The sequence below is a fragment of the Lampetra planeri genome, chromosome 38 (assembly GCF_965212315.1).
Source record: "Lampetra planeri chromosome 38, kcLamPlan1.2.h2, whole genome shotgun sequence".
Taxonomy (NCBI): Eukaryota; Metazoa; Chordata; class Hyperoartia; order Petromyzontiformes; family Petromyzontidae; genus Lampetra; species Lampetra planeri.
This window is the reverse complement of record NC_136144.1, coordinates 4,562,248-4,589,736: the sequence shown is the minus strand read 5'-3', so window position 1 is coordinate 4,589,736 and position 27,489 is coordinate 4,562,248. Positions and strand designations below refer to the sequence as shown.

General features: G+C 58.4%; 2 protein-coding genes across 2 annotated transcripts in view; one reads left to right on the top strand and one right to left on the bottom strand.

Annotated features, from left to right (window-relative positions):
* The window catches only part of LOC144731159 (solute carrier family 23 member 1-like), a 35,897-nt gene extending 17,637 nt beyond the window's left edge, over positions 1 to 18,260 (top strand). The window contains exons 5-12 of the mRNA XM_078612124.1: positions 5,516 to 5,739; positions 7,426 to 7,543; positions 11,894 to 12,050; positions 13,742 to 13,995; positions 15,159 to 15,323; positions 15,883 to 15,991; positions 16,469 to 16,564; positions 17,141 to 18,260. Coding sequence (XP_078468250.1) covers positions 5,516 to 5,739; positions 7,426 to 7,543; positions 11,894 to 12,050; positions 13,742 to 13,995; positions 15,159 to 15,323; positions 15,883 to 15,991; positions 16,469 to 16,564; positions 17,141 to 17,370 — 1,353 coding nt within the window. The 3' untranslated portion in view covers positions 17,371 to 18,260. The remainder of the gene's footprint in view (positions 1 to 5,515; positions 5,740 to 7,425; positions 7,544 to 11,893; positions 12,051 to 13,741; positions 13,996 to 15,158; positions 15,324 to 15,882; positions 15,992 to 16,468; positions 16,565 to 17,140) is intronic.
* A 719-nt stretch (positions 18,261 to 18,979) lies between these two features.
* The window catches only part of LOC144731222 (serine/threonine-protein kinase B-raf-like), a 30,519-nt gene continuing 22,009 nt past the window's right edge, over positions 18,980 to 27,489 (bottom strand). Inside the window, exons 13-17 of the mRNA XM_078612228.1 lie at positions 26,336 to 26,382; positions 25,640 to 25,758; positions 24,977 to 25,108; positions 23,145 to 23,279; positions 18,980 to 21,731 (exon numbers count right to left, since the gene is read on the bottom strand). Of these exons, the coding sequence (XP_078468354.1) occupies positions 21,540 to 21,731; positions 23,145 to 23,279; positions 24,977 to 25,108; positions 25,640 to 25,758; positions 26,336 to 26,382 (625 nt within the window). The 3' untranslated portion in view covers positions 18,980 to 21,539. The remainder of the gene's footprint in view (positions 21,732 to 23,144; positions 23,280 to 24,976; positions 25,109 to 25,639; positions 25,759 to 26,335; positions 26,383 to 27,489) is intronic.

Genomic DNA, 27,489 nt, shown 5'->3' with positions numbered 1-27,489 from the left:
TCTACCGTCCTCTCTCACCCCTCTACCGCCCTCTCTCACCCCTCTACCGCCCTCTCTCACCCCTCTACCGTCCTCTCTCACCCCTCTACCGCCCTCTCTCACCCCTCTACCGCCCTCTCTCACCCCTCTACCGTCCTCTCTCACCCCTCTACCGCCCTCTCTCACCCCTCTACCGCCCTCTCTCACCCCTCTACCGCCCTCTCTCACCCCTCTACCGCCCTCTCTCACCCCTCTACCGCCCTCTCTCACCCCTCTACCGCCCTCTCTCACCCCTCTACCGCCCTCTCTCACCCCTCTACCGCCCTCTCTCACCCCTCTACCGTCCTCTCTCACCCCTCTACCGTCCTCTCTCACCCCTCTACCGCCCTCTCTCACCCCTCTACCGCCCTCTCTCACCCCTCTACCGCCCTCTCTCACCCCTCTACGGTCCTCTCTCACCCCTCTACCGCCCTCTCTCACCCCTCTACGGTCCTCTCTCACCCCTCTACCGCCCTCTCTCACCCCTCTACCGCCCTCTCTCACCCCTCTACGGTCCTCTCTCACCCCTCTACCGCCCTCTCTCACCCCTCTACCGCCCTCTCTCACCCCTCTACCGCCCTCTCTCACCCCTCTACCGCCCTCTCTCACCCCTCTACCGCCCTCTCTCACCCCTCTACCGTCCTCTCTCACCCCTCTACCGCCCTCTCTCATCCCTCTACCGCCCTCTCTCACCCCTCTACCGCCCTCTATCACCCCTCTACCGCCCTCTCTCACCCCTCTACCGCCCTCTCTCACCCCTCTATCGCCCTCTCTCACCCCTCTACCGCCCTCTCTCACCCCTCTACCGTCCTCTCTCACCCCTCTACCGCCCTCTCTCACCCCTCTACCGCCCTCTCTCACCCCTCTACCGCCCTCTCTCACCCCTCTACCGCCCTCTATCACCCCTCTACCGCCCTCTCTCACCCCTTTACCGCCCTCTCTCACCCCTCTACCGCCCTCTATCACCCCTCTACCGCCCTCTCTCACCCCTCTACCGCCATCTCTCACCCCTCTACCGCCCTCTCTCACCCCTTTACCGCCCTCTCTCACCCCTCTACCGCCCTCTATCACCCCTCTACCGCCCTCTCTCACCCCTCTACGGTCCTCTCTCACCCCTCTACCGCCCTCTCTCACCCCTCTACGGTCCTCTCTCACCCCTCTACCGCCCTCTCTCACCCCTCTACCGCCCTCTCTCACCCCTCTACGGTCCCTCTCTCACCCCTCTACCGCCCTCTCTCACCCCTCTACCGCCCTCTCTCACCCCTCTACCGCCCTCTATCACCCCTCTACCGCCCTCTCTCACCCCTCTACCGCCCTCTCTCACCCCTCTACCGCCCTCTCTCACCCCTCTACCGCCCTCTCTCACCCCTCTACCGCCCTCTCTCACCCCTCTACCGTCCTCTCTCATCCCTCTACCGCCCTCTCTCACCCCTCTACCGCCCTCTATCACCCCTCTACCGCCCTCTCTCACCCCTCTACCGCCCTCTCTCACCCCTCTATCGCCCTCTCTCACCCCTCTACCGCCCTCTCTCACCCCTCTACCGTCCTCTCTCACCCCTCTACCGTCCTCTCTCACCCCTCTACCGCCCTCTCTCACCCCTCTACCGCCCTCTCTCACCCCTCTACCGCCCTCTCTCACCCCTCTACGGTCCTCTCTCACCCCTCTACCGCCCTCTCTCACCCCTCTACGGTCCTCTCTCACCCCTCTACCGCCCTCTCTCACCCCTCTACCGCCCTCTCTCACCCCTCTACGGTCCTCTCTCACCCCTCTACCGCCCTCTCTCACCCCTCTACCGCCCTCTCTCACCCCTCTACCGCCCTCTATCACCCCTCTACCGCCCTCTCTCACCCCTCTACCGCCCTCTCTCACCCCTCTACCGCCCTCTCTCACCCCTCTACCGCCCTCTCTCACCCCTCTACCGCCCTCTCTCACCCCTCTACCGTCCTCTCTCACCCCTCTACCGCCCTCTCTCATCCCTCTACCGCCCTCTCTCACCCCTCTACCGCCCTCTATCACCCCTCTACCGCCCTCTCTCACCCCTCTACCGCCCTCTCTCACCCCTCTATCGCCCTCTCTCACCCCTCTACCGCCCTCTCTCACCCCTCTACCGTCCTCTCTCACCCCTCTACCGCCCTCTCTCACCCCTCTACCGCCCTCTCTCACCCCTCTACCGCCCTCTCTCACCCCTCTACCGCCCTCTATCACCCCTCTACCGCCCTCTCTCACCCCTTTACCGCCCTCTCTCACCCCTCTACCGCCCTCTATCACCCCTCTACCGCCCTCTCTCACCCCTCTACCGCCATCTCTCACCCCTCTACCGCCCTCTCTCACCCCTTTACCGCCCTCTCTCACCCCTCTACCGCCCTCTATCACCCCTCTACCGCCCTCTCTCACCCCTCTACCGCCATCTCTCACCCCTCTACCGCCCTCTATCACCCCTCTACCGCCCTCTCTCACCCCTTTACCGCCCTCTCTCACCCCTCTACCGACCTCTCTCACCCCTCTACCGCCCTCTCTCACCCCTCTACCGCCCTCTCTCACCCCTCTATCGCCCTCTCTCACCCCTCTACCGCCCTCTCTCACCCCTCTACCGTCCTCTCTCACCCCTCTACCGCCCTCTCTCCCCCCTCTACCGTCCTCTCTCACCCCTCTACCGCCCTCTCTCACCCCTCTACAGTCCTCTCTCACCCCTCTACCGCCCTCTCTCCCCCCTCTACCGTCCTCTCTCACCCCTCTACCGCACTCTCTCACCCCTCTACCGCCCCCTCTCTCACCCCTCTACCGTCCTCTCTCACCCCTCTACCGTCCTCTCTCACCCCTCTACCGCCCTCTCTCACCCCTCTACCGCACTCTCTCACCCCTCTACGGTCCTCTCTCACCCCTCTACCGCACTCTCTCACCCCTCTACCGCCCTCTCTCACCCCTCTACCGTCCTCTCTCACCCCTCTACCGCCCTCTCTCACCCCTCTACCGCCCTCTCTCACCCCTCTACCGCACTCTCTCACCCCTCTACCGTCCTCTCTCACCCCTCTACCGCCCTCTCTCACCCCTCTACCGCCCTCTCTCATCCCTCTACCCGCCCTCTCTCACCCCTCTACCGCCCTCTCTCACCCCTCTATCGCCCTCTCTCACCCCTCTACCGCCCTCTCTCACCCCTCTACCGTCCTCTCTCACCCCTCTACCGCCCTCTCTCACCCCTCTACCGCCCTCTCTCACCCCTCTACCGCCCTCTCTCACCCCTCTACCGCCCTCTATCACCCCTCTACCGCCCTCTCTCACCCCTTTACCGCCCTCTCTCACCCCTCTACCGCCCTCTATCACCCCTCTACCGCCCTCTCTCACCCCTCTACCGCCATCTCTCACCCCTCTACCGCCCTCTCTCACCCCTTTACCGCCCTCTCTCACCCCTCTACCGCCCTCTATCACCCCTCTACCGCCCTCTCTCACCCCTCTACCGCCATCTCTCACCCCTCTACCGCCCTCTATCACCCCTCTACCGCCCTCTCTCACCCCTTTACCGCCCTCTCTCACCCCTCTACCGACCTCTCTCACCCCTCTACCGCCCTCTCTCACCCCTCTACCGCCCTCTCTCACCCCTCTATCGCCCTCTCTCACCCCTCTACCGCCCTCTCTCACCCCTCTACCGTCCTCTCTCACCCCTCTACCGCCCTCTCTCCCCCCCTCTACCGTCCTCTCTCACCCCTCTACCGCCCTCTCTCACCCCTCTACAGTCCTCTCTCACCCCTCTACCGCCCTCTCTCCCCCCTCTACCGTCCTCTCTCACCCCTCTACCGCCCTCTCTCACCCCTCTACCGCCCCCTCTCTCACCCCTCTACCGTCCTCTCTCACCCCTCTACCGTCCTCTCTCACCCCTCTACCGCCCTCTCTCACCCCTCTACCGCACTCTCTCACCCCTCTACGGTCCTCTCTCACCCCTCTACCGCACTCTCTCACCCCTCTACCGCCCTCTCTCACCCCTCTACCGTCCTCTCTCACCCCTCTACCGCCCTCTCTCACCCCTCTACCGCCCTCTCTCACCCCTCTACCGCCCTCTCTCACCCCTCTACCGCCCTCTCTTACCCCTCTACCGCACTCTCTCACCCCTCTACCGTCCTCTCTCACCCCTCTACCGCCCTCTCTCACCCCTCTACCGCCCTCTCTCACCCCTCTACCGCCCTCTCTCACCCCTCTACCGCCCTCTCTCACCCCTCTACCGCCCTCTCTCACCCCTCTACCGTCCTCTCTCACCCCTCTACCGCCCTCTCTCACCCCTCTACCGCCCTCTCTCACCCCTCTACCGCCCTCTCTCACCCCTCTACCGTCCTCTCTCACCCCTCTACCGTCCTCTCTCACCCCTCTACCGCCCTCTCTCACCCCTCTACCGCCCTCTCTCACCCCTCTACCGTCCTCTCTCACCCCTCTACCGCCCTCTCTCACCCCTCTACCGCCCTCTCTCACCCCTCTACCGCCCTCTCTCACCCCTCTACCGTCCTCTCTCACCCCTCTACCGCCCCCTCTCACCCCTCTACCGCCCTCTCTCACCCCTCTACCGTCCTCTCTCACCCCTCTACCGCCCTCTCTCACCCCTCTACCGCCCTCTCTCACCCCTCTACCGCCCTCTCTCACCCCTCTACCGCCCTCTCTCACCCCTCTACCGTCCTCTCTCACCCCTCTACCGCCCTCTCTCCCCCCTCTACCGCCCTCTCTCACCCCTCTACCGCCCTCTCTCACCCCTCTACCGCCCTCTCTCACCCCTCTACCGCCCTCTCTCACCCCTCTACCGCCCTCTGCTCCCCCTCTACCGTCCTCTCTCACCCCTCTACCGTCCTCTCTCACCCCTCTACCGCCCTCTCTCACCCCTCTACCGCCCTCTGCTCCCCCTCTACCGTCCTCTCTCACCCCTCTACCGCCCTCTCTCACCCCTCTACCGCCCTCTCTCACCCCTCTACCGCCCCTCTCTCCCCCCTCTACCGCCCTCTGCTCCCCCTCTACCGCCCTCTCTCACCCCTCTACCGCCCTCTCTCACCCCTCTACCGCCCTCTCTCACCCCTCTACCGCCCTCTGCTCCCCCTCTACCGTCCTCTCTCACCCCTCTACCGTCCTCTCTCACCCCTCTACCGCCCTCTCTCACCCCTCTACCGCCCTCTCTCACCCCTCTACCGCCCTCTCTCACCCCTCTACCGCCCTCTCTCACCCCTCTACCGTCCTCTCTCACCCCTCTACCGACCTCTCTCACCCCTCTACCGTCCTCTCTCACCCCTCTACCGCCCTCTCTCACCCCTCTACCGCCCTCTCTCACCCCTCTACCGACCTCTCTCACCCCTCTACCGCCCTCTCTCACCCCTCTACCGCCCTCTCTCACCCCTCTACCGTCCTCTCTCACCCCTCTACCGCCCTCTCTCACCCCTCTACCGCCCTCTCTCACCCCTCTACCGCCCTCTCTCACCCCTCTACCGCCCTCTCTCACCCCTATACCGCCCTCTCTCACCCCTCTACCGCCCTCTATCACCCCTCTACCGCCCTCCCTCACCCCTACAGCTGCAGGGCGCCATCATGGTGGCCTCGTGCTTCCAGATGCTGCTGGGCTGCTCTGGCGCGATGGGCTGGCTGCTGCGCCTGGTCGGGCCGCTCTCCATCGCGCCCACCGTGGCGCTCATCGGCCTCTCGCTCGTGCGCTCGGCCGCCACCAGCGCCGGCCACCACTGGGGCGTGGCCTGCATGTGAGTGCGCGGGTCATCGGGTCGCGAAGAGGTCGCGAGGAGGTCGCGGTAGGTTCGCCGACGTAGCCGCGGAGCCAAACTGCAGTTCTAGATTTGAAGCTTTCGTGACTGCAAGGATTCATATGCTTAAGTTTTTTCGGTAAAGTCACGTAGGTAAAAAAATTAAAATTAATATTTTACGTTTGGTATTCATATTCTTAGGTTGTTTCGGTAAAGTCACGTAAGTAAAAAAATTTAAATTAATAAAAGTAAAATATTAATTTTAAATTTTTACCTACGTGACTTTACCGAAAAAAAACCTAAGAACATGAATACCAAACTGCAGTGCCCGCGATCCATCGCACCGCCGCTCCACCTCTTGGGGGCTTCGTTGGGTTAAACAAAAATCAATTCACTTTTAGAATCTGTCTGGTGATGACACCAGACCTTAGTCCGCGTCCGAGCGGCCGGTCGCGTTTGGGTGGATCGCAGATCGTAGCGGCCGGACGCGCGCTCGCAGCCACGACGGGCGACGAGCCGGGCGAGGGGCGCAGACCACGAATTGCCGGGACGATCGTCGCCCGGGCACGGCGAGGGAGGCGGGCCCGTCACGGCGCCTGCTCGCAACCGGTCGCTGAGACTTTCGGAAGCAACTCGCCGGTTGCAGGCGAAAAGCGAGTTGCGCGACTGCCGCACCGGGAAGATGGAATCGAATTGGCGATCGTAGGATGGGTGCGGTGGTCGTTGTGTTACGATTCAACTTTTTTTATTTGACCAGATAAGCACCACTGAGCTATGTAGATCACTTTCAGAAGCGACTTGGCCACGAGTGATAGCTCAACGAAATAGCTTATCACGTGGAAATTAATAGCAGCCAAATACAGTACTATAAACGCACGTTGATTCTAAATGTGGAGGGAAAAACCGGAGGACCCGGAGAAGAATCCACAACCTCCAGTACACTAGGCGAGGTAGTGAACATCTCGCCACCATGGCGTCCTCCGGCTGCGCCCCCAGTTCCCCACGCGACTCACACGGCCGTGAATCAACTGACGTGGACCACCTTGATAAATAATGATGATGATTATGTCTGTATGTTCAACTTCTATCGCACCGTATGTAGCCAACCGTGCTAATCAGAGGTGCAGGGGAAGGACAAAAAACTAAACACAAAAAATGTTTCTAAAGAAAAAAGTGCATAACTCCAGTGGCTTCCTAATATCAGAACAGCGTTCCAGACGGCCGCAGAAGCGCATCTGAAAGTGACCGTCTTTGTTCCACGGCTAGCCAAGAGCTGCTGCGAGGATGACCGGAGTTCGCGTGATGGTTTATGCTCCTTGACGAAATCAGCGAGGTACTGTGGTTCATTTGTGGCAAGCACTTTGTGTGCAATGAGTGCGACCTTACAACGCATTCGTTCAGCAACCGGAAGCCAATTCAGCTCGGCGAGCACTGGACGGACACGGTCGGATCTTGCAGTACCCCGTCACGACACGTGGTATTGTAGCACACGTGGTATTTGGCGCTATCGTGTTGACGGCGCAGAGCGATCATCGTCGCAAAGGAACGAAGGCGCCGCTGTGTTTCACAGATGGGTATCGTGTCACTCATCCACTCACCAACCCAGCCCATCACTCACTCACTCGCTCACTTACCAACCCACTCTTTTATTCACGCGCCACCATTGGGTCGTGCTCCCCCCACCAGGACGATCGCTCTCATCGTGCTGTTCTCCCAGTACCTGCGCGACCTCCATGTGCCGCTGCTGCCCGCGTGGCGGGGCGGACCGCGCCTCAAGCCCTTGCCGATCTTCAAGCTCTTCCCGGTACCTCGCGTCCACTCGGAGCGATCGCCGCCAACGCTGTTGCACAACGAGTGAACAGGGCATAGCCGGGGAGGCAGCAGAGGCGGACCGAGGGACAGTTCTGGGCGAGTGGTAATGCTAGCTTATGGTTGGCTAGACGGGTAGGGCTAGTGTGAGTGTGTGTGGCTGGCTAGACGGGTAGGGCTAGTGTGAGTGTGTGTGGCTGGTTAGACGGGTAGGGCTAGTGTGAGTGTGTGTGGCTGGCTAGACGGGTAGGGCTAGTGTGAGTGTGTGTGGCTGGCTAGACGGGTAGGGCTAGTGTGAGTGTGTGTGGCTGGTTAGACGGGTAGGGCTAGTGTGAGTGTGTGTGGCTGGCTAGACGGGTAGGGCTAGTGTGAGTGTGTGTGTCTGGCTGGCTAGACGGGTAGGGCTAGTGTGAGTGTGTGAGTGTCTGGTTGGCTAGACGAGTGGGGCTGATGTGAGTGTGTGTGTCTGGTTGTCTATGCGAGTAGGGCTAGTGTGAGTGTGTGAGTGTCTGGTTGTCTAGACGAGTGGGGCTAGTGTGAGTGTGTGTGGCTGGCTAGACGGGTAGGGCTAGTGTGAGTGTGTGTGAGTGTCTGGCTGGCTAGACGGGTAGGGCTAGTGTGAGTGTGTGTGGCTGGCTAGACGGGTAGGGCTAGTGTGAGTGTGTGTGGCTGGTTAGACGGGTAGGGCTCGTGTGAGTGTGTGAGTGTCTGGTTGTCTAGACGAGTGGGGCTAGTGTGAGTGTGTGTGGCTGGCTAGACGGGTAGGGCTAGTGTGAGTGTGTGTGAGTGTCTGGCTGGCTAGACGGGTAGGGCTAGTGTGAGTGTGTGTGGCTTGCTAGACGGGTAGGGCTAGTGTGAGTGTGTGTGGCTGGTTAGACGGGTAGGGCTAGTGTGAGTGTGTGTGGTTGGCTAGACGGGTGGGGCTAGTGTGAGTGTGTGTGTGTGTGGCTGGCTAGACGGGTAGGGCTAGTGTGAGTGTGTGTGGCTGGTTAGACGGGTAGGGCTAGTGTGAGTGTGTGTGGCTGGTTAGACGGGTAGGGCTAGTGTGAGTGTGTGTGGTTGGCTAGACGGGTGGGGCTAGTGTGAGTGTGTGTGGCTGGTTAGACGGGTAGGGCTAGTGTGTGAGTGTCTGGTTGTCTAGACGAGTGGGGCTAGTGTGAGTGTGTGTGGCTGGCTAGACGGGTAGGGCTAGTGTGAGTGTGTGTGAGTGTCTGGCTGGCTAGACGGGTAGGGCTAGTGTGAGTGTGTGTGGCTGGCTAGACGGGTAGGGCTAGTGTGAGTGTGTGTGGCTGGTTAGATGGGTAGGGCTCGTGTGAGTGTGTGAGTGTCTGGTTGTCTAAACGAGTGGGGCTAGTGTGAGTGTGTGTGGCTGGCTAGACGGGTAGGGCTAGTGTGAGGGTGTGTGAGTGTCTGGCTGGCTAGACGGGTAGGGCTAGTGTGAGTGTGTGTGGCTGGCTAGACGGGTAGGGCTAGTGTGAGTGTGTGTGGCTGGTTAGACGGGTAGGGCTAGTGTGAGTGTGTGTGGTTGGCTAGACGGGTGGGGCTAGTGTGAGTGTGTGTGTGTGTGGCTGGCTAGACGGGTAGGGCTAGTGTGAGTGTGTGTGGCTGGTTAGACGGGTAGGGCTAGTGTGAGTGTGTGTGGCTGGTTAGACGGGTAGGGCTAGTGTGAGTGTGTGTGGTTGGCTAGACGGGTGGGGCTAGTGTGAGTGTGTGTGGCTGGTTAGACGGGTAGGGCTAGTGTGTGAGTGTCTGGTTGTCTAGACGAGTGGGGCTAGTGTGAGTGTGTGTGGCTGGCTAGACGGGTAGGGCTAGTGTGTGAGTGTCTGGTTGTCTAGACGAGTGGGGCTAGTGTGAGTGTGTGTGGCTGGCGAGACGGGTAGGGCTAGTGTGAGTGTGTGTGAGTGTCTGGCTGGCTAGACGCGTAGGGCTAGTGTGAGTGTGTGTGGCTGGCTAGACGGGTAGGGCTAGTGTGAGTGTGTGTGGCTGGTTAGACGGGTAGGGCTCGTGTGAGTGTGTGAGTGTCTGGTTGTCTAGACGAGTGGGGCTAGTGTGAGTGTGTGTGGCTGGCTAGACGGGTAGGGCTAGTGTGAGTGTGTGTGAGTGTCTGGCTGGCTAGACGGGTAGGGCTAGTGTGAGTGTGTGTGGCTGGCTAGACGGGTAGGGCTAGTGTGAGTGTGTGTGGCTGGTTAGACGGGTAGGGCTAGTGTGAGTGTGTGTGGTTGGCTAGACGGGTGGGGCTAGTGTGAGTGTGTGTGTGTGTGGCTGGCTAGACGGGTAGGGCTAGTGTGAGTGTGTGTGGCTGGTTAGACGGGTAGTGCTAGTGTGAGTGTGTGTGGCTGGTTAGACGGGTAGTGCTAGTGTGAGTGTGTGTGGCTGGTTAGACGGGTAGGGCTAGTGTGAGTGTGTGTGGCTGGTTAGACGGGTAGGGCTAGTGTGTGAGTGTCTGGTTGTCTAGACGAGTGGGGCTAGTGTGAGTGTGTGTGGCTGGCTAGACGGGTAGGGCTAGTGTGAGTGTGTGTGAGTGTCTGGCTGGCTAGACGGGTAGGGCTAGTGTGAGTGTGTGTGGCTGGCTAGACGGGTAGGGCTAGTGTGAGTGTGTGTGGCTGGTTAGACGGGTAGGGCTAGTGTGAGTGTGTGTGGTTGGCTAGACGGGTGGGGCTAGTGTGAGTGTGTGTGGCTGGTTAGACGGGTAGGGCTAGTGTGAGTGTGTGTGGCTGGCTAGACGGGTAAGGCTAGTGTGAGTGTGTGTGTGTGGCTGGCTAGACGGGTAGGGCTAGTGTGAGTGTGTGTGGCTGGTTAGACGGGTAGGGCTAGTGTGAGTGTGTGTGGCTGGCTAGACGGGTAAGGCTAGTGTGAGTGTGTGTGTGTGGCTGGCTAGACGGGTAGGGCTAGTGTGAGTGTGTGTGGCTGGTTAGACGGGTAGGGCTAGTGTGAGTGTGTGTGGCTGGCTAGACGGGTAAGGCTAGTGTGAGTGTGTGTGGCTGGCTAGACGGGTAGGGCTAGTGTGAGTGTGTGTGGCTGGTTAGACGGGTAGGGCTAGTGTGAGTGTGTGTGGCTGGCTAGACGGGTAGGGCTAGTGTGAGTGTGTGTGGCTGGTTAGACGGGTAGGGCTAGTGTGAGTGTGTGTGGCTGGCTAGACGGGTAGGGCTAGTGTGAGTGTGTGTGGCTGGCTAGACGGGTAGGGCTCGTGTGAGTGTGTGTGGCTGGTTGTCTAGACGGGTGGGGCTAGTGTGAGTGTGTGTGGCTGGTTGTCTAGACGGGTGGGGCTAGTGTGAGTGTGTGTGGCTGGTTGTCTAGACAGGTGGGCTAGTGTTTGACTGCACTCTCTATTCGCGAGCGCTGTCCGTGGTTCTAAACTGTCATCGGCAGGCGCCGTGACTGGATCACCACGATTTGGTGCCGAAAATTATACATATTTTTTTTAAAAATCTTCCGATAGTGTTGTCGGTCTGTCTTGTTCCCTGTTGATTGTCTCATTGGCAACATGTTTCTGTTTTGTCGGCATCGTTCGTGCCGCGCCGTCTGCACCGTCCGTCTCACTCGTTGTCTCGGGAGCACCGCCTTTGCTCATTTGTTCCGTCTCGTTTGCGTTGTTGTTCCGTTGTTGTTTCGTTGTTGTTCCGTTGTTGTATGCGTTGTTGTACGCGCTGTTGTACGCGTTGTTGTACGCGTTGTTGAGTCTCGTTTGCGTTGTTTCGTTTGTTCCGGTCCCATTCATCTTAACGGAGAGAAAGTGTGCTTAACGTTATAACTCAGGATCGCATGCCTTTAACGTTAATGCAAGAATCAATGTTCACCAACGACTCCTTCCGTGCATGCGTCCACCGGAGGGCGCTGCCTGGAGTGCTGACCTCCCTCCGCTGTCCACACCTCTGCTTAGTACGGTGCGAAAGAAGTTCAACATACATACAAGGACGTGCTGCCAATGCGTGTCTGTGCGTGCGTATGCGCGGCAGTGGGGAGCGGTGGCGCAGTGGTTAGGGCGCCGCACTATGAATCTGGCAAAACCAATTTGGATTCCCAATCGTCGTAGCGGCGAATATTTGAACCGGTCCTGGGCCTCTCCGAAGTCGACTCAGCCTCAAATGAGCGCGTTTGGCTAAGTACGGTGCGAAATAACTTCAACGTACATACAAACGGGTACCTGGAGCGGTGAGTAGTAAACATCGTCACTGGGGAGACAAAGGCGGCCGGGCGTGGTGCTGGCCGCCTGCCCCCTCGTGCGCCGTGCCGGCCTTTCATAGGTGCCACTCGCTAACTGCACTTGCCCCAAAAAGTCAATTAAGGCTCTCCGGAAGGATCTTTGTGCCGCGTGTGTGTGTGTGCACACACCCCCCCCCCCCAGGTGCTGTTGGGGATGGGGCTGGCCTGGCTAGTGTGCCACCTGCTGACCGTGTGTGGGGGCCTGCCACACCAACCCGATGCCTACGGCTACCTGGCCCGCACCGACCTCAAGGCCGAGGCGATGGGGAGCGCTCCCTGGATTTACCTGCCCTACCCAGGTAGAGTGCGCAAGGAAGCACGGAGCGAATCAAGGTGGGGAAGACGATCAGAAAGAGACAGACACGGGTCCGGGACAACAACGCATTGGTCCTCATCCAGCAGTGGAAAGAACACGGTGACGATGACGTGTGGAGATAGGCACGCTTGGAATTACACTGAGAGACAGAAAGAGGAGCTCGTGGATTAGAGAAGACACTCAAAGTGGAGACGTCAAATTGATTGTTAAGAAAGGGAGTGGGCTCCCGGGTTGTATGCTATTTGCGAGATGTTAATCACCTCGCCTGGTATGTAGGAGGTTGTGGGTTCGATCCAGACCCTGAGGCCTGCTGCTGTATATTTGGAGTTTGCGTGTCCCTCTCATCATCATCACGGTGGCTAGGAGATGTTAACTACCTCGCCTGGTATGCAGGAGGTCGTGGGTTTGATCCAGACCTTGACGCCTGCTGCTGTATATTTGGAGTTTGCGTGTTCTCCCCGTGGTCACGTGGATTTTTCCTCTGGGTCAACAGGGGGGGCAGATTTCATCCAACTGTGAATAGATCATGGTTCATAATGACGACATACAAAGTCACTGTATTCTATTGCAACTATCGGGCAGTGCAGCAGACACACTACATGCTTCACGTATGTATGTTGAACTTCTTTCACACTCTACGTAGCCAACCGTGCTATTCGGGGGTACACAACGCAATTCTCGGTGCAATAGAAATGTACATCACAACCATCGCTCAGCTCTGCGTTATTCTGGCATTGCACGTCGAGTTGGACGGCGATCATATCGACAAAGATTCCCCATATAGCCTCATCCAGACTGTTGGGGCAAGTGCCGTTAGTGAATGAATAGCGGCACGGCGCACGAGGGAGGGTGAAGGGGGTGGGGTGTGGCTGGCACCACGCCCGGCCACCTTTGTCTCCCCATCGCTGAAGTTTGCACCAGAGACTAATTTGTTAAGGCCGAGCCGACCTAGGAGAGGATTTCGTGGCGCTGGGCGCTTTCCACTGCGCCACCACGATGGCGACGGTGACACCGCCGCTCGCTGCACGTGTGCCGTTAACGAGCTTCACAGCTCATCGGATTTCTCCAGGATAAATAATTATTCTGATTCTCAGCACTCACTCCGCTCGCCTCGTGCACCCCCCTCTACACACTACCCCCCCACTCCCCCCCGCCCCCCCACTCCCCCCCACCAACTCCCCTCCACCCACCACCCCCCCAACCCACCACCCCCCTGCACCGCTCCCCCACCTCCCGCCCGCCCGCCCCCCCACCCACCCACCCACCACCCCCCCACCCAACTACCCACCAAAACCCCCACCCACTCCCACCCCGCGCCCACCACCCCCCACCCACCGCTCCCCCCACCCACCCACCACCTCCCCACCCACCGCTCTCCCCACCCACCCACCCACCTACCCACCAAAACCCCCACCCACCCCCACCCCGCGCCCACCACCCCCCCACCCACCGCTCCCCCCACCCACCCACCACCCCCCCACCCACCGCTCCCCCCACCCCGCTCCCCCCCCACCCACCGCTCCCCCCACCCACCCACCACCCCCCCACCCACCACCCCCCACCCACCCACCCACCACCCCCCCACCCACCCACCACCCCCCCACCTACCGCTCCCCCCACCCACCCGCCACCCCCTCACCCACCGCTCCCCCACCCCGCCCCCCACCGCGGCAGGCCAGTGGGGCGTCCCGAGTGTGAGCGCTGCGGGCGCGGTGGGGATGCTGGCCGGCGTGGTGTCGTCCGTGGTGGAGTCGGTGGGCGACTACCACGCGTGCGCCCGCCTCTCGGGCGCGCCGCCGCCCCCGCGCCACGCCGTCAACCGCGGCATCGCCCTCGAGGGCCTCGGCTGCCTCCTGGCCGGCGCCTGGGGCACCGGCAACGGCACCACCTCCTACAGCGAGAACGTCGCGGCCATCGGCATCACCAAGGTTACGGAGGGCGAGGAGGAGGATGAGGAGGGGTTGTTAAGGATGAGTAGGGGTTGCTAAGGAGGAGGGGTGGCTAAGGAGGAGGGGTTGTTAAGGAGTAGGGGTTGCTAAGGAGTAGAGGGTTGCTAAGGAGTAGGGGGTTGCTAAGGAGTAGGGGGTTGCTAAGGAGTAGGGGTTGTTCAAGAGTAGGGGTTGTTAAGGATGAGTAGGGGTTGCTAAGGAGTAGGGGTTGCTAAGGAGTAGGGGTTGTTAAGGAGTAGGGGTTGTTAAGGAGTAGGGGTTGTTAAGGAGTAGGGGTTGTTAAGGAGTAGGGGTTGTTAAGGAGTAGGGGTTGTTAAGGATGAGTAGGGGGTTGTTAAGGATGAGTAGGGGTTGTTAAGGAGTAGGGGGTTGCTAAGGAGTAGGGGTTGCTAAGGAGTAGGGGTTGTTAAGGATGAGTAGGGGGTTGTTAAGGATGAGTAGGGGTTGCTAAGGAGTAGGGGGTTGCTAAGGAGTAGGGGTTGCTAAGGAGTAGGGGTTGCTAAGCGTAGGGGTTAAGGATGTGTAGGGGGTTGCTAAGGAGTAGAGGTTGCTAAGGAGTAGCGGTTGTTAAGGAGTAGGGGTTAAGGATGAGTAGGGGTTGCTAAGGAGTAGGGGTTGCTAAGGAGTAGGGGTTGCTAGGAATAGGGGTTGCCAGGAATAGATGTTGCTAAGGAGTAGGGGTTGCTAAGAGTATGGGTTGCTCAGGAGTAGGGGTTGCTAGGGAGTAGGGGTTGTTAAGGAGTAGGGGTTGTTAAGGATGAGTAGGGGTTGCTAAGGAGTAGGGGTTGCTAAGGTGTATGGGTTGCCAGGAGTAGGGGTTGCTAAGGAGTATGGGTCGCCAGGAGTAGGGGTTGCTAGGAGTATGGGTTGCTAAGAGTATGGGTTGCTAAGTGTATGGGTTGCCAGGTGTAGGGGTTGCTAAGGAGGAGTAGGGGTTGCTAAGGATGAGTAGGGGTTGTTAAGGAGTATGGGTTGCTAAGGATGAGTAGGGGTTGCCAGGAGTATGGGTTCCTTGGGGAGGGGACGTAGCCCCATGCATAAAATTATCCTGTGCTCTGTCCCCGTGTCTCTAACTCCCCGTATCTCCTCCGTGTCCCCCACGCCTCCGTGTCTATCCCCCCCCCCCCCCTCCCGTGGCCCAGGTGGGTAGCCGCTCGGTGGTGCTCTCTGCGGGGCTCTGGCTGCTGCTGCTCGGCGTGTTTGGCAAGGCCGGCGCGCTGCTCGCCTGCATCCCCGAGCCCGTCATCGGCGGCATGCTCATCGTCATGTTCGGCGTCATCACCGCCGTCGGGATCTCCAGCCTCCAGGTGAGCGGGGATTGTGGCATCGCCACGGCGACGGGAGGGGATGGGGTCGGCACGGTGACGGTGGAGTTTCCACGGCGATGGCGGTGGTCTCCTACTCACGCTCCGCGCCGTCACCGTCCCGCACGGATAAGCGAGCTCAAACAACCTGGCGTGGGGCGCCTTTCATCTAGCAGTGGATTGATGAAGGCCTGTAAACATTACCCCCACCATTTTTCGATATAAAGCTTTCGTGACTGCAGGGATTCATCTTCTTGGTTCTTTCGGTAAAGTCACGTAGAAGGGAAGTAATAAAATAATAAAAATTAAACATAATAAAATAATTCTCACGACGTTTCGGCCACAACGCAAGCAGCCGTCCTCAGGTGAAGACCAGGTCTGTCGGGGAGACAGCGTCTGAATGACCCCCACGCCTCCGTGTCCCCGACTTCCCTTCTACGTGACTTTACCGAAAGAACCAAGAAGATTACCCCACCAGTACTGCTGTCGGGATCCCTGGGTTTAGTGAGTTCTTAGCCACGTCCACCACCTCCCCTCCCCGCCCCCCTCTCCGCCCCCACAGTTTGCCGACATGAACTCCCCCCGCAACATCTTCATCGCCGGCTTCTCGCTCTTCGTTGGGCTCGCCGTGCCCGCCTGGCTCGAGCAGAACCCCGAGTCCATCGCCACCGGTGAGACCGCATCGCTCACAAACACAAAGACGCCCCGTGCAGCCTTCACAGGCCGTTGGGTCGAGTGCTGTTAGTGAGTAGCACCTGTGAAGGCCGGCATGGGTGGGTGGCATATCACGACGCCCGGCCGCCTTTGTCTCTCGACTGGCGATTTTTCACACCTCTCCAGGTACTCATTTGAGGCTGAGTCGACCTAGGGGAGGCCCAGGACCGGATCAGATAATCGTCACTGACGTTGGCCATGAGCGGTAATCGAACTCAGGTCGGCGGGATCGTAGTGCAGCGCGCTAACCGCTACACCACCGCTCCCACACACACGCACAGGTTGTTGGGGTCAGGGGTCAGAGGTCGGGGGTTCGGTCAGCTCAGGTAGCCACCTGTCCCAGCCTCACACACACAGACACACGTCCGTCCTTACTGGCACTCCCCCCCCCACCCTCCCCACCACCCCCCACCCCGCCCATCCCTCCCACACAGGTGTGCCAGGGCTGGACCAGGTGATACAGGTGTTGCTCACCACCAGCACCTTCGTGGGTGGAGCCCTGGGCTTCATCCTGGACAACACGGTGCCCGGTGCGTGAGCGCGGAGGGGTCGGGGTGGACCGTGACGGAGTCCAGCTGATGTCTCTCTCTCCGTGTCTCTGTTGGTCAGCGGGGAGCGGCGGCACGGGTTAGCGTGCCACGCTACGAAGCCGGCCACCCGAGTTCGATTCCCGCTCAGGGCCAAAAACGGTGCCGAATATCGGACTCAGCCTCAATTGATGACCTGGTGCGGTGTGTAAACGTCAGTACTGGGGAGACAAAGGTGGCCGGGCGTGGCGCTGGCCACCCAGCCCCTCGTGTGCCATGCCGGCCTGCATAGGTGCTCGCTAACAGCACTTGCCCCAACAGTCTGTTCAAGGCTACACGGGGATCTTTGGCTCATGCCTGTGTCCCCATTTGTACACAGCCTCGGCCGTGTTTCGCTCAGCTGCCGTGTTGATTTACGATTCCTATCTACGTAGCCCTCGCCCATGGCACAGAGACATGGGCATAGACAACCCATGCCACCATGCGCCCTCAAGCCACTGGGGCGATCCAACCCTCGTGTATCTTCCCCACGGCCCCACGGTCGATTTCTCATCCCCCGTGTCCGCCCGTGTCTCGCAGGCTCGTCGGAGGAGCGCGGTCTGGAGGCGTGGAGACGCGCACACGGAGAGGCCGACGGCTCGGACTCCTCCGCCTACTCCCCCGAACTCCAGAACTGCTACGACCTCCCCCTGGATCTGTCCAGGCTGCCCCGCCTGGCTGCGCTTTGCCGCGTGCTGCCCTGCTGCCCCAGCCCTGCCCTCCCGCCGCCACTGCCCCCGGTGGACAAGGATATTCCGTGCGACGTGTGATTGTGATCCCTTGGGAGTCCCTTAGACACACTCCACCCCCCCCAAGTCCTCGAGCCGTCTCTCGATACCCAGAAAGGGATTGGATGAGGGACACATTTGTTGGGGAGCGAGTGGCAAGCGAAGGGAAATTCAAGTGCCTAAATTTCGATTTAAAGCTTTCGTGACTGCAGGGATTCATCTTCTTGGTTCTTTCGGTAAAGTCACGTAGTAGGGAAGTAATAAAATAATAAAAATAAAACAAGTGCCGCCCGTTTGGTTGTAGCGAGGGCCTCTCTCTCTAAGGGTGTGAGAGAGGGAGGGTCTCGAGTTGGCAGAGGTCTTACGCTGTTTTTGTGTTTACCGCTACACTACCACTCCCCACACTCTCTCGTCTACACAACCACTGACACACACACACACACTCATTCACTTGTTCATCCACCAATTCACTCACCCACTAATTAATTTACTCACCCCCCTGCCAACTCTTCTACCCACCCACTCACTCACACACTAACTCACACAAACTCAAACGCACTTGCTCACCCACTGACTCATTCACCCAGCCATATACTCATGCACTTGCTCAGTCACCCACTCACCCACCTGCCTACTCTTACACCCACAAAGACACAAACACCCACTCACTCACTCGTTCTCGTTCACCCATCCACTCACTTTTTTCGAACGGCTTTTCGTGTTTAGTTTGTTGTCCCTCCCCCGTACCTCCGGGCAGCACGCTTGGCTACGTACGGTACGAAAGAAGTTCAACGTACACACACGTACGTACGTTCCCCATGAAGTATCACCCTCTCTGTGGCTCCCGGGAAGAGGCTGTGGCTCCGTGGGCTTTTGTGGTTTAGGATTATTTTTTAAACAGTGCACAGAAATGCGTTCTCAACGCAGTAAACACGCGCATTAAAAAGGATCAGTTTCATAGTTTTTTTGTAAGTGTGTGGTCCTGGCTCTAACCGTAGCCAAGTCCAGCATGAGGATAAACCATAACCCTGACCCACTCTCTCTGCCGCAGCGTTCTTCATTGCAAAGCCCCATGGCCACTTGGCGGCCGCTAACGTGCAGCCCCCGACTATACACAAAGAGTGAGAACACCACCCCATCGTCATCGTGCTGCTGCTGTAAAACCCCAATGGTTTATCGAATGTCTGGCCGCCCTCACACTGATGATGTCTTATCAGCAAAAGAGCCCCCCCCCCCCCACTCTGAAAATCTGTGAAGAACACTGCTCTAACCCTAACCCAGCAAATGAGGCTAAACCGTGGCCCCAATCTGAACTATGACCCTAACCCAGCCCCGTACTCTAACCGTAACCTAGCAAAGAATGAGCCGAGACCAGGGGTCGGCAAACCTGGAGCTCCAGAGCCGCATGTGCCTCTAAGGACTGCTTCCTGACGGTATTTATTTTATGACCATCGTGCCATATTCACCTGCAGTTATTTACCGAATTAAAAAAATGGTTCTCATTAGTTTGGTTGCCGGCCCCTGCACTAAACCATCGCCCCTGATCTAGACTCCAACCCTAACCCAGCCCAACACTGGGCTCAACCGCAGCCCGAAACCTGAACCCTAACCCAGCCGGGTTCGATACATCAAGTTTCACGAGGACGACGGATCCATGCAACCACTTTTATTCCACGCTCACCAGCGACCGCTCCCCGCACGCAACTGTCGGTGGGAACACACGGGGCGCTCCTCCTCACCCGCTCCACCCCAGGCGTGCGCAGGAGGTCCAGCGGAGGCGGCGGCGGCGGCGTTTGCCGCGAGGTGCAACCCAATGGGAACAACGGAGCGGCTCTCGTGCGCGTGATCAGGCGACAAAGCGTGCCGTGCCGAGCGCTGCTCCGGTGACGTCGCCGCGGTGACGTCACCGGGGGCGCTAGGACGGCGCGTTCGGCTGCGCGCGGCAATCGGAGTCCCCTCTGTAACGGGCGTCGGGAGAGTCTGGGACGCGCGCGTGGCTTAGGTAGTCGGCACACGACGACGACGACGCATCGACTCGTATCAATCCAAATCGGCAAGAAGGTTATTTACAATTTATACAAGTTACGTGGAAATTGCAGGCTAATGTTAGATCTCCGCTAGCGGCGAGGAGATCTGTGCAAATGGGATAGGATGATGGTAATAAAAAAGGCAAACAACAGTAGAAACGAGACGGTTAAAAAAAAACACGGGGGGCCATGAAAGCGAATGGGTTCCCGAATCCGTCTGGGGACGTTTTTCGCGGCTGTGCCACAAGCGGTTAGGACCCGAATTCAATAAAATTCAATTCGCCCGAGGAAGCCCCCAGCAGGTGGAGCGGAACGTCGGACGTCGCGTCGATCGACGCTCGGCGGGCACCCCGCCCCCCCCAGCCGCTCCGCCCGCGAGCTTCATACCGGAGAGCAGAGGTCGCAACCGGGTACCCGATACTCGTATCCTAACCGATACCCAGCTACCCATACCCGGCCGGGTACGGGTAACCCGTTTGCGACCCTGGTGTGGCCGGGTACGGGTACGGGTAGACCGTGAGTCACTGGTGAGTAACTGTTTGTCACTCATTTCCCAACGTCTTGTCTCTTCTCACAATTCAAGTTCCTAGAATCAACCCACCCGCACCTGCAACATGGCTTCATCCCAGAGGTCGCAATCAGGTACCCGTTTGCGACCCTGGTGCGGCCGGGTACGGGTACGGGTAAGGAATCAAAACCCGTTTGCGACCTCTGCCGGAGAGGGAGCGACGGCCGCCTCGGGCCTCCACCGCGAGTCGCGACAACGCGTCGCCTCCTGAGCCACGCGGCCACCAGGCAGACGCCGGCGGTACGAGAGCTGCGAGTTACTGGGTTACACCCTCACGCGCCTCCGGCCGTCGCTTCGCTCCACCCACACCTGGCCCCGTGTCTCCCTCTCTCTTCCCTTGGGGATAGAGGCGGGGGGGGGGGCCAGGAGTGGGGGGCGGGGAGGGTTGGTTGAGGCAGCACTTGGCCGATGGAGCAGGTCGGGCGACAACAACAACAATAATAATACTATGAACACACACGTGCAAACACGCGGACACAAAACAACCTTCACTGTCGACGCACCACAGAAGGAGGCAGTGTAGATCACACCGCAACAATCAAACAATCAGCACCATCCTCAAACGAACGTCAACGCCATCCCTCCGACCACTAAAACCCCGAGACCTCGCTCGAACTCTCCCACCTACGTGACTTTACCGAAAGAACCAAAGAGTATGGATCTTTGCAGTCACGAAAACTTCAAATCTCGAACTCTCCCACCAACTTAAAGCCCTTATCCCCTCCCCCCACGCCCCCCCAAAGTCCGGACCATCGGTAGCGGTTGGTTCGGCAGCCACCCAGCGGCGTGGGCGGCACCGATCCACGCGGTTGACAACCCACAACCGTGGGTGCTCCGGTCCACGCTCCGGGGTCCGTATTTCTGGCCAGTGCTGCAGTCCACACTTCACACTCCGGTCCAAACTTCTGCCACTCCGGACCACGCTTCGGTCGGCTCCGGTCGGCTCCTGCCGTCCACCCTTCGGAGTTAACACGCTCCGGCAGACACTTGTACACTCCCGTCCTCACTCCGGTCCGGGCCGTCAGACGCCTTCATAATGCTATGGAGAAACGCGGACGAGACGGGCGGCGCAGTGGGTGCGTGCGTGGCGGTGGCTGACTGACGAGTGCCGCCACCCCCCACTGCCACCGCCGCGGTTGTGCTGGACGTTCCACGATGCGTTGCCCCCAACTCGGCCCCAACAACGACACGGTCGCCGCTGGCTGCTGCCGTCCCTTCTTGTCACACGATGCTACCGAGCGACGCGTTTTTATTCCGGCCCTACCACGAGGCTGCGTCAGGGCCCGTGCCCCCCCCCACCCCCACCCCCAAGTCTCTCCGCCCACGCCCTGGCGTTGGGTGCTGCCGTGCCCCCTGCGCTGGCCCCACCGATACGGTGGGCACGGTTTCAAACGGGAGGACGGCCCTACCACACGACGGTGGCGGTGTCGGGCGGCCGGCTTGAGGAGTGTCGAGCGGCACGCTGGCCCCACCGCGCCGTAGCGGCGGCGATGTTTCGTCGCACTCGGCCGCGCTCGCCAACACAACGGCGGCGGCGGTGGCGGCGGCGGTATTGGACAGCGGGGTATCGGCCTCGCCACGCGCTCACGGTGGTGGCGCCCGGTACCAGGCCAGCCCTACCACACGGTGGTGTTGGGCGAGAGCCAGGTGAAGCCGCTGTACGCGGCAGGGTGCAGCGGCGTCTTGGGCGAGGGCAGGTAGAGCGCCAGCTCGTCTGCGTGCAGGCCGGCGCGCGCCACCGACGGCTCCGACGTGCTGCGGTGGATCTTGGGCAGCGAGTGCGCCAGCTTCTCTATCGACGCCAGGATCTGCGTTGGTGGGTGCGGAGGGAGGGGCGAGGGGGAGGGGCACCGCATTACCCGGCACATTTACAAACGAGGCACGCTGATCGCCCAAGCAAGGGGCTCGGCGATGGAACCTCGCGCGGTGGCGGCAGAGGTCGCAACCGGGTACCCGATACCCGTACCCTACCCGATACCCGGCTACCCGTACCCGGCCAGGTATGGGTACCCGTTTGCGACCCTGGTGCGGCCGGGTACGGGTAGGCCGTGAGTCACTCATTTCCCAACGTCTTGTCTCTTCTCACAATTCAAGTTCCTAGAATCAACCCACCCGCGCCTGCAACATGGCTTCATCCCAGAGGTCGCAATCAGGTACCCGATACCCGTACCCTACCCGTTACCCGGCCGGGTACGGGTAGGGTACGGGTACTGCCGGGTACGGGTACGGGTACCCGTTGGCGACCCTGGTGCGGCCAGGTACGGGTAAGGAATCAAAACCCGTTGCGACCTCTGGGTGGCGGCTATCGCTGCTGCACGTGGCCGCGTGGTGATCCAGCGCTGTGGAGGCAGCAGCACCGACGGCGGGCGGATCACGGCCACGAATGTTGTGACGCTCTCCTTCCCGTGGGCGTAGAGGAGCCGCCGTACCCTGGCTCGCCAGGTGCGGCAAATGGGACTGAATGCCAGCGGGTTCCATCTGTACGGGGAGAGTTGCCCCGTCGGGAAGCGTGGGCTTTCTCCAACTTGTATAATGAACGCTCAGTCGTTGGCTGAGGGCATCTTCAAATAAAAGCCCCAACGCAGGAGCCTTCTGAAAAAGGTCCTACAACTCGGTCTGCCTTTCCTGTAAGTGACATTGTGTCAAACAAAAAAAAAGGCAGGAATACCAGATGCACCGATTACATTACATGAGCCGGGTTACCTCACAGGCCCGGTGAAGACTCAGTGGACGTGACATGGTGACGCTAAAACACGCTTAACGGCGATTGCAGCAGAAAGGTAGGATTACTACGGTACACATCAACGCGTAGGTTACTAACTTACCAAAGACAAAGATCCCCCTATATAGCTTTAAACAGACTTGGAACAAGCGCTGTTAGCGAGTACCTATGAAGGCCGGCATGACATGACGGACCAGCACCACTCCCGACCACCTTCGTCTCCCTGGTGGCGATGTTTACGCACCGCACTCAGTACTCAATCTGAGGCTGAGTCCACCTAGGGGCGGCCCGGGACCGGCTTAGACAATTATCACTGGGCGATCGACGGCCATGAGCGGGAATCGAACTCGAGCGGTCGGGATTCGCAGCGCAGCGCGCTAACTGCCGCATCAACTCTCCGCGCAAACCAACTTACCACACTCGCACGTACACACACACACACTACACTCTCTCTCGTACCGACTAGCCGCAGTGGTCGCCACACACGCACAGCTGGTACCTGCGGGAAGAGCAGCCGGTCGGTGTGCTGTGCTTTCAGGCAGTCGGCCATGAGGCGCCTCATGTCTCTCGGGCAGTTTCTGCGGACTTTGGTGAGGTCGGGACTCAAGTAGCCTCGGCCCACCATGAAGATGATCTGTCAGCCAACCGCAGAGATTCCGTCGTCACTGGAGCTTCAAGCCACACCGCACAGCGCAGGAAGCCTACAAACTTGGTGACACTTTGATTTCGATTTAAAGCTTTCGTGACTGCAGGGATTTATCTTCTTGGTTCTTTCGGTAAAGTCACGTAGAAGGGAAATAATAAAATAATAAAAAGAAAACATAATAAAATAATTCTCACGACGTTTCGGCCACAACGCAAGCAGCCGTCCTCAGGTGAAGAACAGACGCTGTCTTTCTGACAGACCTGAAACGTCGTGAGAATTATTTTATTATGTTTTATTTTGATTATTTTGTTATTTCCATTCTACGTGACTTTACCGAAAGAACCAAGAACACTTTGATCTGTCAACTTCACCACCCGTGTGCGCGTGCCGCACGACACACGATGGAGCAGGTAACACCGAGCAGTGGCTGGGCGGCTCAGGAGGTCACAGCGCTGAGACGTCACCTCTAAGCCAGAGGTCGCAACCGGGTACCCGATACCCGTACCCTACCCGATACCCGGCTACCCGTACCCGGCCGGGTACGGGTACCCGTTTGCGACCCTGGTGCGGCCGGGTACGGGTACGGGTAGGCTGTGAGTCACTGGTGAGTCACCGTTTGTCACTCATTTCCCAACGTCTTGTCTCTTCTCACAATTCAAGTTCCTAGAATCAACCCACCCGCGCCTGCAACATGGATTCATCCCAGAGGTCGCAATCAGGTACCCGATACCCGTACCCTACCCAATAACCGGCTACCCGTACCCGGCCGGGTATCGGGTACGGGTGCCCGTACCCTACCCGGCCGGGTACGGGTAAGGAATCAAAACCCGTTTGCGACCTCTGCTCTGAGGTGCTGCTGGTTTGGAGCCCGCGTTTCAGCCGCCCGTGACGACACCGGGCTCTTATGGGTCGTGAGTTTACGGCCGCAGTTCGGTCACCAACGACTGCACTAAAACACTGGGAATGGTATAATTTCCACTCTGGAATTATAAATAATATCAGTGTCATGTGATCATAATTTTCTCTACAGCAGGACCGTTGGGCAAATGCAGCATCCCCGAGTGTGTAGACAATACAGCTGCTGCTGCTGCTGCTGCTACTTGAGTTGACACTGCAACTGCTGATGGTGTCAGTGCTGTCGGTGGTGCTACTGCTGTTGGTGCTGTTGGTGGCAGTGGTGATGGTGTCGGTTTGGGTGTAAAGTGTTGGTGGTGGTGCTACTGTTGTTGGTGGCAGTGGTGATGGTGTCGGTTTGGGTGTAAAGTGTTGGTGGTGGTGCTACTGTTGTTGGTGGCAGTGGTGATGGTGTCGGTTTGGGTGTAAAGTGTTGGTGGTGGTGCTACTGTTGTTGGTGGCAGTGGTGATGGTGTCGGTTTGGGTGTAAAGTGTTGGTGGTGGTGCTACTGCTGCTGTTGCTGTCAGCTTGGGTGTAAAGTGTTGGTGGTGGCACTACTGCTGTTGTTGCTGCTGTTTGTGCTGTTTGTGCTGTTTGTGCTGTTTGTGCTGTTGGTGGTGGTGGTGGTGGTGCTGCTGCTAATGGTCGTGCCGTTGGCAATGAGTGTTAACATTTGTGCTGCTGCTGCAACTATTGATGTCAAGTGCCGCTGCTGCTGGTCCCGCTGGTGTCGGTACGAGTGCTGTTGCTACTCCTACTGGAGGTGCAGCTGCTGCTGCCGCCACCGCACCTGGTCGCGGTTGTTGATGTGGCAGTACGGCAGCTGGCCGGACATGAGCTCGAAGAGCACGACCCCAAACGCGTAGACGTCCGACTCGAACGTGTACGGGTTCTCGTCCTCCATGCGGATCACCTCCGGGGCCTGCGTACAGCACAGAGAACCACCGCCCCTCTCTATAGCCTCACATAGGCTTGTCGTTTTCGCACGGTTGGTTACGTACGGTGCGAAAGAAGTTCAACATATATACATTGTTGGGGCAAGTGCTGTTAGCGAGCACCTACCAAGGCCCACACAGCACACGGGGGGTGACGGGGCTCCGGCCGCCTTTGTCTCCCCAGTGCCGGTGTTTACACATCTGCAGCAGGTACCACCTCTGATTAGCATGTTTGGCTACGTACGATGTGAACTAAGTTCAACATCCATACCTAAATACTTATTTAAGACCAAGTAGACAAAAATTGAGGCACAGGACCAGTTCAGATAATCTTCACTGGTGTTGACCGTGAGAGGGAATCGAACTCGGGTCGCCGTGTTTGTAGTGCAGCGCGCTAACTGCTACTACACTACCGCTCCCCCCCCCCATGCTACCGTGTAGGCTACATGAGAGATCTTTGCGCGACGGAACAGGGAACTGGTGAGCGAGCGAGCGAGTTCGCGAGCGAGTTCGCTCACCATCCACAGGATGGATCCGGATGGCTGTGTGAGTTGGTGGGAGCCGCTCCACCGAGTCTTCACCGTGGCCAAACCGAAGTCTCCGACCTTCACCGTGAGGTCATCGTGGAGGAAGATGTCTGCAGAAGGTGGTCAAGGAGACACGGGGCATGCATGCAACAAAGATCCCCCGTGTAGCCTTAACAGACTGTTGGGGCAAGTGCTGTTAGCGAGTAGCACCTATGAAGGCCGGCACGGCACACGAAGGGGTGGGTGGCCAACACCACGCCCGGCCGCCTTTGTCGCACCAGGATTTGAGGCTGAGTTGACCTAAGGGAGATCCAAGACCGGTTCAGATAATCGTCACTGGTGTTGACCGTGAGCGGGAATCGAACCCGAGTCGCCAGGTTCACATACACAACACAGACATGTGCAGAGACACACAAAAATGCAGAGACACACAAAAATGCAGAGACATATGAACAAAGACACAAATGCAAATATACAAAAAACACACAATACACATAACGTACGCAGACGTATACACAACACTCAAATACCTCACACACACAGAGAAGACACGAACGCACATTCACCAAACAAACATCCGGACGCTACACCCTAAGAATACTATCAACACTAAATGGATCCCTGACACCCTGATACTCTAGAAACGCAACAATGACTGTGTGAGACAACAGGGCTGCGCAAGGATACTGTTGGACTTGAGGTCCCTGTGGATGATGGACTTGGCATGCAGGTAGCTGCAGAAAGGGGCACAAAGCGGCATCAACGCAGCTCAGACGCTCAAACAAAAACAAACATTTTATTATTTGACCAGGAGCTGCTATGTAGCGACCTGGCCACCACAAATGACAGCGGGAGGAAGTGGCTTCATCATTTCGATTTAAAGCTTCTTTCGTGACTGCAGGGATTCATCTTCTTGGTTCTTTCGGTAAAGTCACGTAGAATGGAAATAATAAAATAATAAAAAATACAACATAATAAAATAATATAATAACTCGAATTTTCTTAAACTTTTTTTTGTTATTTTATTATTTCCATTCTACGTGACTTTACCGAAAGAACCAAGAAGATGGCTTCATCATCTTCAGAAGCGACCTGCCCACCTAACGGTTGACTACGTGCGATAGAAATTTCAACGACACGCATTTGTAATAAAGGTCGTTGAGGCGACTTCTGGAATCCGTCTTTTATTCAACTTGCTGCTGACAGGCAGCATGAGAGGGATAGAGAGAGACGCACCGCCACGTGGCAACACGGAGCCCCGCTCACGCGTGGCCCCCTCCTCCGTTCGTTCCCGTTCTGACCACGTGTCGTTCGTCTCCACCCCTATTTAATACCCGGGTCACATGGTACGTTTCCACCAGTCCTGGTTAGCCTCCATGGAATATTCCAGGCTCCCTCGTCAGCTCCCGGGACCACGCCCCTGATTCATCTCCCCATTGGCTGTAGCCAAAGCCAGCAGAATCAATCCTTACAACCGTCACCTTTTTATACTGGTAGGAACGAAGTGAACCAGCCTACAATAGATTATATCGTCCGTCCGATGTCCGATTAGGTGTAGCAACATCGCCCCCTACTGCAAACACTTGGCAGGACCCTACAAAAACCTTTACACTCAGTGAGGCTTTCCTGGCTAAACAAGTGTAACATTCCCTTATAATTCCCTGAGATAGTTTTTATTCCCTGAGATAGTTTTTAATTAAAACATTTAAATTAAAAATTAACTCACAGCGGCCTAAAGCCTACAGCTAGGCCTAAAGCCTAGAACTAGGCCTCAAACTCTCCCTTCGTATCGTACCCCCGCGTGTGTGAAAGGGAGTTAATGTTTAACAATGTTACATTCC